We start from the raw sequence: 15,205 nt of genomic DNA on the forward strand, positions 1-15,205 counted from the left end.
TGGACACCTAACATTTCTGAATCAATCCTTTAACCGTGTAATGTTAATGGAGTATTTAACACAGTAAAAGCATACAATAAAACCTCATATTTCAAATGCTTGAGTTAAGACACCTATTAGGTGCTTTCACACCAAGTACTTTTCCCAGGAATAGTTCCCGGAACCTTTCCCGGGAACTTTTATTTCCCCGGAACTGGGAACTCTAGTAAATCGCGTGCACACCGGAGAAAAGTCCCTGAGGGAGGATTACGCAAATGAAGCCGCTGACGTCACTTCTTCTGCTTTGGGTTTACAGGCAGTATACTGCCACCCGAAGTCCCCGGAGTTGGGGACAGGCAGTAAACCCAAAGCAGAAGAAGAAGAAGTGACGTCAGGGGCTTCATTTGCCTAATCACTCAGGGACTTATTCCGGTGTGAACGCGATCTGCTCTTTAGTTCCATGGGGGAACTAAGTGCTGGGAACTAAGTACGGCAAAGTACTTGGTGTGAAAGCGGCAATTGACTGCAACACAATGCATTACCTGCTTTCCCAGAGACTAAAAATGATTTGATTTGTGTAGCTTATAAATTAATTCGGATTCAATTTGACATTAATTCAAAGTTGAACCTGGTGTAATTGCCAAACTCTGGGAATATTTGCATTGGAAATGAGTAGTGGTGGATTCAGTCGCTGATTAGCTTCCCCATTATACTGTATCCCTGTGAGTGTGTGTGTGTGTGTGTGTGTGTGTGTGTGTGTGTGTGTGTGTGTGTGTGTGTGTGTGTGTGTGTGTGTGTGTATCAGTGTGTGTTATGGGGAGATGCTGGATCCTGTTGTTACCTCCCACTGTCATGAATGGCTGAAAATATTGAAATTGTCAATTAAAAACTCCAGCGATGAGATCTCTCTGTGGAATTGAAGCCATTTATTCAGATAGGTAATGTGACAGAATGCTTTGAAAACTCACATATCCACTTGTGATTAAACATACAGCACTAACGGCTTCGTCATTGGTCTGACATGAAAGGGAAAAATGTGACCAAGTGTCTTTTTTGCCTCTGTATTATTATATGCAATGGGAATGAAATAAGGCAAGCAGTGTAAAGAAAAGCAGACGTGGTAAAGGCTGGATGTAAGATAAAATATCAGAATGCAGAGGAAGTATTAGGCAAGATAATTGGTCTAAAATAAGAGTTTGTGGTGGCTGTCGTGTTGGTGGGGGCGAGGATTCTCATTAAAATTTCAATTAAACACAAACATTTCCAAAGGACCATGGTTCAGCGCCAGACTAATTTGTTTCCACACAGATAAACAGACATCTCACTGTGCCATTTACAAATGGCCCAATTAAAGGTGAGCCCCCCACACTCGCAGACAATGAAATAAAATCACCAATATATGAGAGCTTTTACCGTATGCTCCAAATTGTTTACTTGAATTCAATGTCAATTTCTTTCTATCAGTTTGTTCTATTCCTAACCTCACTAATTGCCCCATCAAATTACTCGCTAATAAAATGGTCCCTTGAGCAGCTAATTAAGCATATTTTCACTATTACTAACCATTTCATGTCGAATTGTATTACTGTTACTTCAACCTTTCATTGGCTAAACTCTACCTTTTGTATGTCTGCCCAAGAAGCTGTTATTAGGTACCTTACATTTGTTGGGGCATAAAACTCCATCTGCTTTAATTGCTCCAAATGTTTAGGGAAATCCTGCAGAGGATAGGGAGGCAATAAGAAGAACAGTCTGTAAACCCCAAAGAGAAAACACAAATAGACTTCCTCAATAACTAACAGCTTGGTTACTACTAAAACATCTGCTCATATATTAGCAGTGTAGAGGCCAGAGCCCCCCACTGCAGATCCAGCTGAGCTCTTGGTTCATAATAAAATACATGTTTGAAGAATTTTTTTACAGTGCTTTTATATTTTATTAAAGTAGGAATTCCCCAGGAATTTTTCCAATTTTCTTTGGGTTTGTATCTTTTTCAAATCTCAAAAGGTGATTTTATCTCTGCTACTGCTGTTTCTACCAATACGAAAAGGAGAGATTTTGGTCACTGCGACCTGAACTGGAACGACAATGAAAATAAATTAATTGAAAGTCGAATTGGAAAACTCAATAGTTTTTCTATGTTCATTATATGTTCAGTTTAATTACATCCTTAACCTCAAAACATCAGGCAAGCTCCTTGAAATGTTTGAAAACTGTGTTAATAGGCACTTTCACACCGGAGTACTTTTCCCAGGAATAGTTCCGATAGTTCCTGGGATTATGCGTTCACACCAAAAACATCTGGAACTACAACTTGTGAAAGCGCCTAATTAGGCCAAGTACTTTTCCCAGGAATAGTTCCCGGAACTTTTCCAAATAACTTTTATTTCCTGGAACTATCTAGTAAATCGCGTGCACACCGGAACAAGTCCCTGAGGGAGCCGCTGACGTCACTTCTTCTTCTGCTTTGGGTTTACAGGCAGGCTGCAAACAACTTCACGGCGTATACTGCCACCAGAAGTCCCCAACTCCGGGGACTTCCGACCGGGTACTTCGGGTGGAAGTACACGCCGTGAAGTTGTTCGCGGCCCTTAAGTAAACCCAAAGCGGAAGAAGAAGTGACGTCAGCGGCTTCATTTGCCTAATCCTCCCTCAGGGACTTGTTCTGAACGCGATCTGCTCTTTAGTTTCCAGGAACTAAAGAGTTGGGAACTAAGTACGGCAAAGTACTTGGTGTGAAAGCACCTAATGTTCGCAAAAAAAATTAAAAAGTTCTAGTTCCAGATCTTTTTGGTGTGAACGCAAAATCCCAGGAACTATCCGAACTATTCCTGAGAAAATTACTCCGGTGTGAAATCGCCTAATTTGGTCTATGGATCACATGAGATACAACTGATAGTGAGGGAATGTTATTTTGGTAAAGGGTCAAATGACTCGGGACTTGCTTTTTTCTTAGATAAAATAAATTGAGTCGGACACGGAATATAAACTTCACAGCTGCAAAGGAAATTGTGTATTATTGGAACCATGCAGTATGTTTTTATATTGAAACATTTCTGGCCATGCTTGGTTGTTTCTACCCTCCTCAGCTACAGTGAGTCAGCAGCACTTTTCATATACCTGCACTTCAATTATCTCTGTCTCACAGCTTCTTTTCCCTTCCCCCTGTCTTGTTCGTTGCTGTTGTGATCCGCTGATTCAGTAGAGAGCAACAAAAATCAGCTCCCTGTGCTTCCCTTTGTTTGGCTTTATGTCCACACAGCAGCCACCTCTGACCACTCTGCATCCCAGCTCCAGGAAACAATGACCTCACAACCAGGTCGCTCAGGGCTCTGGCACTGATCCATACCCAGGACAACACTGCATTTTGTAAAAGTCATCTTCATGACTTTTACTCTGGTACACCAACACTTTTGTAATTCTAGAAGATAAACCAGAACTACCGAAAATAAGTGTTGACAATCTACAGATTTTATGTTGATTTGATTGGACCATCTTGTAAACATTGAGAAATGATTGTCTGAATTGGATCAAAGCATTTTAGATAAGTTGTCAAATATGTTTTTCATGTAGTCCTTTGATATCAACAGGGGAATATATGGATTTATATTGGACAGCCCCAGGTCTGTGTAAAGTATTACTTCTCAAAAAGGTCTACCCTTGCAAAACTGGTCAATTCTCTCTCTGGCACCTGCAATCATTAGCTAATATTAACATCCATTTTGGGTGCCTCAGGAGTCAATATGATAGCTTAATGCAGGTTTAAACAGTGTAGGGAGCAAAGTAATTGTGGTGTGTAACTGTAGGCAGGTAATAAGACTGGCTGGCAAGAGTAGCAGCGTTAGGGATGGAGAAAAAAAGAAAGAAAACAAGCTGGATCAGTGCTGCATCCAGTCGGCTAGTGCGGCCCCCGGGGAAATCAAGTCTGTGCTCTCCGACACTCAGCACGCCATCGATATGTGGTGGCGGCGGGGGGGTAAAGGCATGGGTGTGTAGAGGGGGAAATGCTTAAGCCAAAATCCAGCCTTATAATCAGGATTAACTCCCCGACACGAGACATGGTGGCTATTGGCATACAGCAGAACAAAAAAAACTAACATATGCTTGAAAAAAGATAGATGAGGAAAAAGCCAAAGAGGGTTGGGGTGCTGCTGAGATTAGCCGCACTGACAATAACATTAGAGGAGAGAGATACCTCCCTCATGCAGGTTTTATGAAGCAATAGAGAGGATATACAGAGGACAGGGGCTCAGATTGTAAACAGTGAGAATCTGGGCTGCACTGATGTGACTTTCTGAAGCTCTGAGCAAGTGGCAGTCGGTGTGTAATACGGCCGTGAAGTTATGGGTGTAATTAAAAGTAAACAAAGCTAGAGCGACTATTTAAAGCTCAGAACCAAGGGGGTGTCAAATAATCTCCCTTTTCTAATGTGATATACATCACTTTAAAATACTGTGTTTACCTTTATCAGTACATATTAACAAAATGAACTGTCAGATATTGTTGATTATTTTTAGCAATCAAATTATGGATGCTGTCCACCTGCGTCTCTTTATGACAGATTTATTAAAATTGTAGATTCCTATCCAACTCCTGACTTGTCATTATAATTAATTATCTGTCATATTCTCAAACGGAGCTACCCTGCTGAGAAGATGTGTAAAGTTTGGAATTATCTGAGAGAAATTGTAGCTAAAAGCAAGAACACAGTGGATTTCACAAAAACTTGAAATCATTGATAGATCAATGTTGACTGAAGGGGGAGATACTTGTTGTCTGTTCTTACCGTTGAACATAGATATCATTGATAATCATACAATAAGCATTGTGTGTTGCCTTTGATATGTTGAGTTCTGTGTGATGTGCCCCCCCCCCCCCCACTCACCATCGCAGCCTCGTTCCACCTGCCCCACTCTGTGGAGGGCGTCTGCGATCAGGTCGGGGAGTCTCCCGTTCAGGTCCACGGAGGCCAGGCAGCCCTGGTACCCGTCCCGGGAGGCGATGAGCTTGGGCAGGTTGCTGTACATGCTCTTTGTCACGCCACCGATATACAGCTCCCCTGTAAACACAAACATAGACATAACCTGTGAGAACAATGCTGTGTTTGTTGTCAAGGATAATTCAATTCAGACAGCAAGTGCTTTAATTTAAGACTTCTTAACCGAGATAATATTTGTATACATATCAGTGTTAGGGAGGCTATAATAAAGCAACCTATCGTAAGATAATGATTCAACATCAAAACAAACACAAATTAAACTGTCACAGTAAGCTACACTGTGTTTTTATTTATTCCACCTCCCATCACTGAAAAGTATAAATCATCCTTTTGTTATTGTTGCTAGCGATGCAAGCCGCTGACATACTGTAAATCACTATATTGTCATTCAATAAATACAGTATGTCATTGCTGGACATGGCGACAACAACCTATAACTATATTCACAGTATCACTAACTGCCGTATTGTCTTTAAAAAATGCTTGAAGAAACATTAAAACACAATGATGTTAAATCTAAAGAAAATAATACATTTGATTGTAGATGCTATCACAAAGGGCAGAGGATGTTGATTGGTACAAGAACACTTAAAAAGGCTGTTGAAGAAGCAGGGAGATGAGCAGAATTAGGGAAAACAACTGTGGTATTTATTACCAACCTTATTTCAGAAACAGACGAACACTTGTGAAATGTTAAACACAGCAAAACAAATACAAACTAAAAAATGAATGAAAGCTGCTGCCCTAAAGCAAACTGTCACCTCCTTTGCCCCTCTGAATGTCAGCCTCACCTAACAGGAACCTACCACCTGCCCAGGTAAGGTGACCTGAACAAGGAGCAATATTTAACCTCATCCAAACATAATCAAACAACAAAAACATGTTTGAGTAAAGGCTGGTATGGCAATTTATCTACAGGCAACCATACAATGTGAATGAATATAATTTCCAGCATCAATATCTTACTTCCTACTTCACAAAATGGCCCAGTCTTCCCTGCAAGGATGTAAGGAGGCACACGTGTTTCCCTAACTGTGCATATAGTGTTACATATACAGTATGTACCCTATATTATTGAACACGTATTCTGTTTTCAAATACCAAGTAATGTGATATTAACATCAATTCAACATGTTGAAACACATAAAAGGTTCCTTATGTGTTGCTGAGTCTCAATGTGGGGTTCCTGTGAAGTGTAGTGTGTTGCAGATCTGTGGTGAATGTGTGTAGATAGATGACAGTAAGCATTAGAGTCACAAACAGACATAGTGGACATTTTAAAGCAAAGCAATATGAATGTTAGGATGTGTGCTATAGATTGCACAGCATTAAGTCTGACACATACAGTGGGGCAAAAAAGTATTTAGTCAGCCACCAATTGTGCAAGTTCTCCCACAAAAGTTAATCTCAATAGTTTGTTATATACCCTTTGTTGGCAATTACAGAGGTCAAACGTTTTCTGTAAGTCTTCACAAGGTTTTCACACACTGTTGCTGGTATTTTGGCCCATTCCTCCATGCAGATCTCCTCAAGAGCAGTGATGTTTTGGGGCTGTCGCTGGGCAACACGGACTTTCAACTCCCTCCAAAGATTTTCTATGGGGTTGAGATCTGGAGACTGGCTAGGCCACTCCAGGACCTTGAAATGCTTCTTACGAAGCCACTCCTTCGTTGCCCGGGCGGTGTGTTTGGGATCATTGTCATGCTGAAAGACCCAGCCATGTTTCATCTTCAATGCCCTTGCTGATGGAAGGAGGTTGTCACTCAAAATCTCACGATACATGGCCCCATTCATTCTTTCCTTTACACGGATCAGTCGTCCTGGTCCCTTTGCAGAAAAACAGCCCCAAAGCATGATGTTTCCACCCCCATGTTTCACAGTAGGTATGGTGTTCTTTGGATGCAACTCAGCATTCTTTCTCCTCCAAACACGTCTAGTTGAGTTTTTACCAAAAAGTTATATTTTGGTTTCATCTGACCATATGACATTCTCCCAATCCTCTTCTGGATCATCTAAATGCTCTCTAGCAAACTTCAGACGGGCCTGGACATGTACTGGCTTAAGCAGGGGGACACGTCTGGCACTGCAGGATTTGAGTCCCTGGCGGCGTAGTGTGTTACTGATGGTAGCCTTTGTTACTTTGTCCCAGCTCTCTGCAGGTCATTGACTAGGTCCCCCCGTGTGGTCCTGGGATTTTTGCTCACCGTTCTTGTGATCATTTTGACCCCACGGGGTGAGATCTTGCGTGGAGCCTCAGATCGAGGGAGATTATCATTGGTCTTGTATGTCTTCCATTTTCTAATAATTGCTCCCACAGTTGATTTCTTCACACCAAGCTGCTTACCTATTGCAGATTCAGTCTTCCCAGCCTGGTGCAGGTCTACAATTTTGTTTCTGGTGTCCTTTGACAGCTCTTTGGTCTTGACCATAGTGGAGTTTGGAGTGTGACTGTTTGAGGTTGTGGACAGGTGTCTTTTATACTGATAACGAGTTCAAACAGGTGCCATTAATACAGTTAACAAGTGGAGGACAGAGGAGGCTCTTAAAGAAGAAGTTACAGGTCTGTGAGAGCAAGAAATCTTGTTTGTTTGTAGGAGACCAAATAATTATTTTACCGAGGAATTTACTTATTCATTCATTAAAAATCCTACAATGTGATTTCCTGGATTCTTTCCCTCATTCTGTCTCTCATAGTTGAAGTATACCAAGGATGAATATTACAGGCCTCTCTCATCTTTTTAAGTGGGAGAACTTGCACAATTGGTGGCTGACTAAATACTTTTTTGCCCCACTGTACACGACATTTGATGCTTTACATTTTATGTTTTAATGTAAAGCATACCATATACTCCTCTGGGAGAAAAGCAAAATATACAAAATGGTACATTCCCATGAATAAAGCTGAATTTTTGAGTCCTCAGCCACATGATAGCTGAGTTTTAGAATATCTCAGCGCTAAAGCACAATTAAGGTCTCTTTACGTTACAACATAAAAGGAAAATGTATCCACTTTCCAGCCACATTATTTTCTCCCCCTTCCACTTTTCTTTTCTAAGCACACTGTTCTGTAGAGTTGTGAAGAAAACGCCAAGTGAAATCATACAAAAGCACAAGGAGTCCTTTGATGTAGGTGCATATGAATAAACACGGTTTGCAATGCTTCAGGCATTTCTCATCAACAAAAATCCTACTTTATCTTTAAGTGGGCAAAAGAAATTATATTCAGCAAAACCTTTTTCAAACAGTGTGGTCCTGCTACAAAGATAGGACTATTAGAAAACCAAAAAAATGACATTTTCACAGCTGGAAACCAGAACTTTCAACTTAAGCACTTTGAAAAGCAATGAGGCACGAGGTCAATGATATGTGGACTCTGTGTAATGGAATGAGTCAATGATGTTTGCCAACTTCTCTCCAGAATTAATGAGTACTTGACACTTCATATTTCCCAGCTGGGGCTCCCGGGTATTACAATCAATACAGAGAATTAATTAGCTGTCTGACTGAGTGATGTCCTGAAATCACGGCTGTAAAGAACTATTTAGCAAATATGAAATTATGAGTATGGACTTGATCTCCAAAGAGCAAACCACCCATTTCTGGCAGAAGTCAGCAGCATGTTTGAAATATTACTGGCTCACTGCATAACTGGGGTAGAGGAGAGAAGAGTGAGGCTGTGAGTGATGTACTGTAAGAATTAGTCATGCAAGTTTTGTTTTCCTTCAGTGGAGTAAAGACTACAGAAGAGGAATAAATATGCAGCACACACACACACACATACACACCCACTCAGAGAACAGGGCTCTCATTGTGTTCAGTTAGGAGCTGAATACTTTCATTTGAATTACAGATTTTCTTTGGATAAAGTTTTGACTTCTTCATTTGGGCCAGAAACGGTTTGTTGTGCAGCATACATAAGAGCTTATGCTGTTAGTTTGTAAATGTAACACGGCTGCAGAGTCACTAGGGATTGTTACTGTGGAGATTCCAGCTTCTTACATCCAACGACAACAGCAGAGGTTAAAGGTTAACTCAGCAACCAAACACAAACACTGTCTTAATTATCTCTATTATATTTAGTTGTGAGCAATAAACACATTATTAAAAAGGCTATTTCAGTACATATGTATCGTTTTGTATCTTAGGTTACAGAAAAGTGCTCGTCAAAAACATGATTTATGTTCCCACTTGTGTTTCTAATACCTTTTTTTTTAAATATTGTAACTTGGTGCTTTTGTTAAAAACTCGTAGTGATCACATATTGTATATGGGAAAGACGTGTATGTAAATGTACTTAAAGTAGTGTCTTCTTGTTTCTGACACATTTGCCTTCATTTAGAGTTTTGGATTACAGTTTTTGGAACTGTTCTAGATGTGGGAGGTTAGAACAATGACTCATCATGTTCCTAGCAGACAGGAAGTGTCCTGCTCTGTGGTCCCGGTAGTGATGAATGCCTCTTCTGAAGACAAGAGAGCGATCGACAAGACGGGACCAATTAGGGCCTCCCGGACATCGCCAGAGACCACCGCCTCCACATCTCTATGGTTACCGTAATGACCTCTCAGGGGCCGGTGGGAGGAGTTGGGAGTATTGGGCCCTGGAGAGCCTCTGACAGCACAATCTGGAAGAGCACACTGATTTCAAATGTGCACTGGACAATGTGGCTTTTCAGGGATTTAAAGTGACATGTATAACTCTGTGGAGACGGTTTCATTTGTCTGCCACAGTAGGAAAACCCCACATATCCAGTTATGCTGACGAGAACATTGTATCTTTAAGTCTTAGGGGAGATGACCTCAGGACCCACAACAAGCTTCCACACATTTCTCCAATTTCTAGAAAACAGAGGCACAACTTGAACATTATAAGTCATTGCCTTGATACCTTACAAGTTTAATTTCTTAGAGGGGCAAAGGGTAAATCCCTTGGCTGTGCTAGACACTGTGTATTATATAGCCGGAGAAACTATCCACTACCAGACAATATAGATCAAAGTACACTGTTTTCTTGATAATAGAGTTATTTGCAAGGGAATTTAATTTAATGTTTTCCATTGTGTTCATTGATTATAGCAAGCACATACTCAATTTCGTCAGGAAACGGATGTACCATGTATCATATTAAAGATTTTGATTTGTTTTACAACAAACGTTACATTACCAATAATGAATTACTTATATTATTTAGGATTATCAAACTGCTTACATATGTAAATATTGTTTGGTTTATCTATACTTATTACTTTGCAGTAACATTAGTAACATTATCAACAAATGAGAACTTAACTTACATTTTAATGAGTCAAGTATTACATTCATACAGATGTTTGTTTTCACTGTAAACCATTTGTTTATTGATTAATTTAATGACATGCTATATTGTGATAAACATTGTTGGCAGGATAACAAAGCATACCCAAAGAGTAGATTTTGGACATATCTCACAGTCCTACGTTTAACTACTCATTTGAATTGGTCAGTAACTCTTGTTCCCTTAAGATAAGACCAGTATGTCATCCATTTCTCTAATTGGATTAGAAACAAAGTGATCGCGTTTGAATATCTGTCCATGTTATGCAATACTGTGACAAACATTGTCATATCCATTGATGCCTGGTGTCATCTCCTAACAATCAGCTCCCTCTTGCCTTTTCCCTTGCGGACATAAAGCTGACCATTAACTTTCATTGAATGCCCTATTAAAAGGTCCCCCCCCCCCCCTCCAGTCCTCACTCTCTCCTCTCTGTGTGGCTTCGCTCTCATGCTGGCTCTTATTGATGAAGATTGAATGATTGCTGATGAAAACACATGAACACATGCTGTGAGCAGTGTACATGTCTAGATGTTGGCAGCCGTGTGGTGCTATAGTGTTGAGACAAAGGCTTACAAGAGGAAGACGCAGGGATTTTGTGATTGCTAATTACAGAGGCACTCCGATCAACAAAGACGCCACAACAAGACAATTGCTGAAGAGAATACATGTTGACGGTAACTGCACGTTAATTGCTGATGCTAAATTATAAGTTGTGTAATTATGTTGTGTTTTTGATGTTTTGTAAAGCAAATTATATATCAAGAGATGTTATCCATCACAAGAAAAAAGGGAAGCAACTAAAACTGTAATTACTTGGTAGTGTGGGTACATGTTTTCACTAACAGCTGCTTGTATGTCCTCTCAGTTCTATTGTATCCACAGGTGGTGAATTACATTTTCTGACAATCTAGCCAGCCAAGAACGGGAAATACATTTGAAAACATTAAGTGGAAAAGTAGCAAATACAATGAGGTCGAATATACCCATATCACAAATCAAGCAATGGCTCATCCATATTCAAGCCCTTGTTTTTTCATGATAAGTAGTGTTTATTCAAGGTAAATTAACCTGTGGCTTACAAAGTATCAGTTAAGCGTGGAACTAAGCTTCTAATGCTTGAAGGGTTCAACTTGCACTAATTACTGTTTTTTTGCATTGAAGCAATAAACACAACTATAGTAGATAATAAGAACCAATTATATGATTTTGATCATTAACTGTTTAATTTAAGTATTAAGTATGTACTGATGTCTGTAGCAAAATTGTACATATGGACATCTACTACAGTACATACAGTAGCTTTAGTCGATAGCTTAAAGGGGCCCTTTTATGAACATTTTCAGGTTTACATTTGTACTAATTGCCTCTACTGGGACATGTCTCCATGCTTTAATGTTCAAAAAGCTCTTTATTTTTCTCATACTGCCTGTGCTGCAGCACCTCTTTTCACCCTCTGTCTGAAACCAGAGCCCAGTCTCCTCTGATTGGTTTGCTGGCCGGCTCTGTTGTGATTGGTCAACCAGATGTCGCGCCCCAAGCCTTTTACGTCAAATATGTTGGAGTGCTAGCCAAGTGTTGTTTAGTGATTTCACTGTGTTACGGAAGTAAACAAAGGATTACAATAGAGCCGTTTCAGGCGGGGCGGGAGAGGGGGGGTCCATTTAGATGCACGTAAACCTATATACTACAGAAGAAAACAGGAGAGGGTTTCTTTAACATTTTACTCCAATTGTGTGATGAAAACATGTGTATTTGCTTGAGGAAGCTTTAAGAGTTATTATGTGCCCAGAGACCAAATCAGACGTCAAGTAATATTACACTAATAAACACAAATTACATCACACATGGTTCCTTTTAACTTTACATCAAGAAACATATTTGTTTGTTAATGGTGCGGCCAATCGTTCAAATCAGAGGTAAAGCTACGCTTCTGCACATGCATTTAATAACACCCTTGATGGCACGCTTTACTGCTTATCTCATGTCTCTTAGCTGCTCTATAATAACGTATGGCCTAGTGGTGCATGTTGTAAACAAATATACAAGTTCCAACTAACACATAGTTTTCCTATAGGGATATACAGTAAATCTACATTTGAGGTAATACAAATACCATAATTATGAATTTCATAGAAACATCTGAGAATATAACATGCACACCGCGACCTGTGCGCAATCAGTTGCTATGTGGGTCCTGACAGGGCTCAGAATGTGTGCCAGTGTTCGGTGGTGACACTTTGTGAAAGATTGTATCGCTGCACAGACAGGCGTCATTACACACTTTCATGCTTCCTTTCTCCCCTTATGAAATGTCACTCCGTATTGAGTGTCCATTCGCTTTGCCTTGGCTGTTCTCCCTCCTTCCCGCAGCACTTTAGTATTTCTCACATCGCTCGGTCACTATCTTTTATTCTCAATTGTCCTCATATTTGTGTTCATGTCCCTGCCCTTTCCTTTTCCACCCTCACTCAAACTATTCTAACATTGTATTTCTTTATCTTCCCTTTCTATCCATATCTCTTTGCTTTATTCAATTATAGCCATGCTCTAGTTTTAAAACTGGCAGAAGTTGAATGTGCACAGCCGGCACTATTGACTTGATAAGTTCTTCAGGTTACACTTTTTGGAGTTGGTCCACTGAAGCTGGATATGACTGGTTGTGGGCTCAGAGCTGTTTAAGGTATTAAAGGTATCTAAATCAGTTTGATCTCAGTGAGGGAATTCTAACTGTATTTCAGAAAATGTACTTTCCTGTCCTAGCAGTTATTGTATAGTACAGTTCAGTAATTCTACTCCAATATGTATTTAATTGTATACATTTCTCTATCATGTGATGTCAAATCCCCCCAAAACTCAAAGATGCATCATATAATGGAGGACGGAAAGCTTTTCTCCTTCAACTTCTCTTTGTTAATCTGTCTAAGATGGCAGATGAGGGGATCTGTGGATGAGAAAAATAAACAAATGCCCCCATGGCAATAACCCATTAACAGGGGATGTTGTTATAGCTCGGGCCCCTACCAGGTGAGTCAAGGCAATGAGGCCCCAAGGATTTCTGAATGACAAGGGACTAAGTGTACCCTGCCGACTCTTGAATAAATTAATGTGGCACATTTATTTTCATTTTTGAAAAACAAAAAGGGACAGCAGGGGATCTTATCGCATTTCATTTGTTCAATCCACGTCAATTTCAAACATGTTTTAGTTCAAAACTGTATAATTTCTCTATGTTTTACTTTGTTGCTAACAAGCCATCTTTTGTACATGAATCAATATGTTTTAGGGTCTGTCTGTACTAATTGCACTTTCTTTATTTTGTAAATTGCCCTCTTCTCCCTGTCTATTCATCTCCTGAGAGAAACGAGGACGTCTACAATTACACGACAGTTATTGAAAACAAGGCTTATTTGTGTTGGAGCACCTGCATGGAAAAGATTATGAATACATCATTACAAAAGGAAAACACACCAGGGTACGGGGTTTAATTGCCACTTTCTTTTTTCGCTTTTTGTTTGCAAGGAAGAGGATTCCACAAAGTACACGAGTGTACAGGATTTCTTGTTGTTGTTTTCCTCACATACAGATATGCTTTGTTGTTAAATTGTTCTTATAATTCATTTTACAAACAGTGAAGTAATTCAAGAGTTAAACATGTTAAAAGCAGTTCACAAAATGTCACTGCAATGCTAACTGTCAACATTTGCAAAAAATGATTAACTAATTATGGTCTATATCTATATATATCGATATCATTTTTGTTGTTTTATTTAAAGGGGCCCTATTGTTATTTTTGAAGGTTTTCCCTCTCCTGTAGAGTGTTATATAGGTTTTGTTTGCATGTAAATGGTCTGCAAAGGCGAAAATCCCAAAGAGAGGGAGTTTCTCTCCCACACACTTCCCCCCCCCCCCATCATAGTGACATTAACCATGTACTAAATATGAGGAAAAAAAAACATATCACAGTAGCATCACAACATACAAACATGAAACTGAAAACGAGCAGAATAGGGCCCCTTTAAACAAGTTATTTGACCGAGTGGTTGTAACCGAGTCGATTGAGTATCTACTCTACACACACTCAGAAGAAAGGCTGTTTATCTCAGCTCCACCTCTACTGAGGAAACGAAAGGGAGCGATGAAGCGGCAGAAAGGAGGAGGGAGGGTGGGGAAATGGCCAAAGCCGAGTAATGCCAAAGTAAATTTTAATGTAAGACAGGTCAGTGGGGAAAAAAGCTAAAACACGCTGCTCTATTGCAGCACTCCAGCTACCTAGCCCATCATTTATTGAGAGTGCACTGACACCGAGCAGGAAATAGAGGGGATACAAAGGACATGGGAGGCAAATGAATAAAAAGTCTGGGAGGAAAGGGGAGGCTTTATACGTGTGAAGTACTGTATTTAGTTTTATACTTGACTCGACATTTCCTGTCTCCATATTGACTTATGAATATGTTTCAGTTGACTACATATCAAGTGAGTATAATAGGTAGTTTATAACATTTGAAAAAGATTTTTGTATTGTGGCATGTTCTGCAATGATGGTGATAACACGTTTAGAATAGGTGCTGAAAGAATAATGAGAAAGATAACAGTGATTGTGGCAACATCACCAACAGTGCTGATGACAGATTACAATAAATGAATGGTGCCATGTTGATAAACTCTTTATCTCTAAATTACTGCTTTCACTGTCATCACACTCCTAAAGCATAAATGCAGAGGTGCCGTGCGACATACATTGATAAATGATGACGTGAGGTGCACATCCTGTTATGCTGCATGTGATTTGTTTAGTTATTATTATGCAAATTAGTGCAGGAGAATATTGGCATATACTTATTACATTGTGTCTTTTCTCTTTGCCATGCACAGCCCACACCTGGTGCAAAGTGACGCAGAGTTAGAGGACATTG

General features: G+C 39.9%; 1 protein-coding gene across 8 annotated transcripts in view; it reads right to left on the reverse strand.

Annotated features, from left to right (window-relative positions):
• Positions 1-15,205, reverse strand: part of nrxn2b (neurexin 2b) — a 667,491-nt gene that overhangs the window by 250,716 nt on the left and 401,570 nt on the right. For all 8 annotated transcript variants that reach the window (XM_079668270.1, XM_079668273.1, XM_079668275.1 and 5 more), the window contains one exon: positions 4,865-5,038. In XM_079668270.1, the coding sequence (XP_079524396.1) occupies positions 4,865-5,038 (174 nt within the window). The remainder of the gene's footprint in view (positions 1-4,864; positions 5,039-15,205) is intronic.

This window comes from Notothenia rossii (genome assembly GCF_949606895.1).
Source record: "Notothenia rossii genome assembly, chromosome: 3".
In the NCBI taxonomy this organism is placed as follows: Eukaryota; Metazoa; Chordata; class Actinopteri; order Perciformes; family Nototheniidae; genus Notothenia; species Notothenia rossii.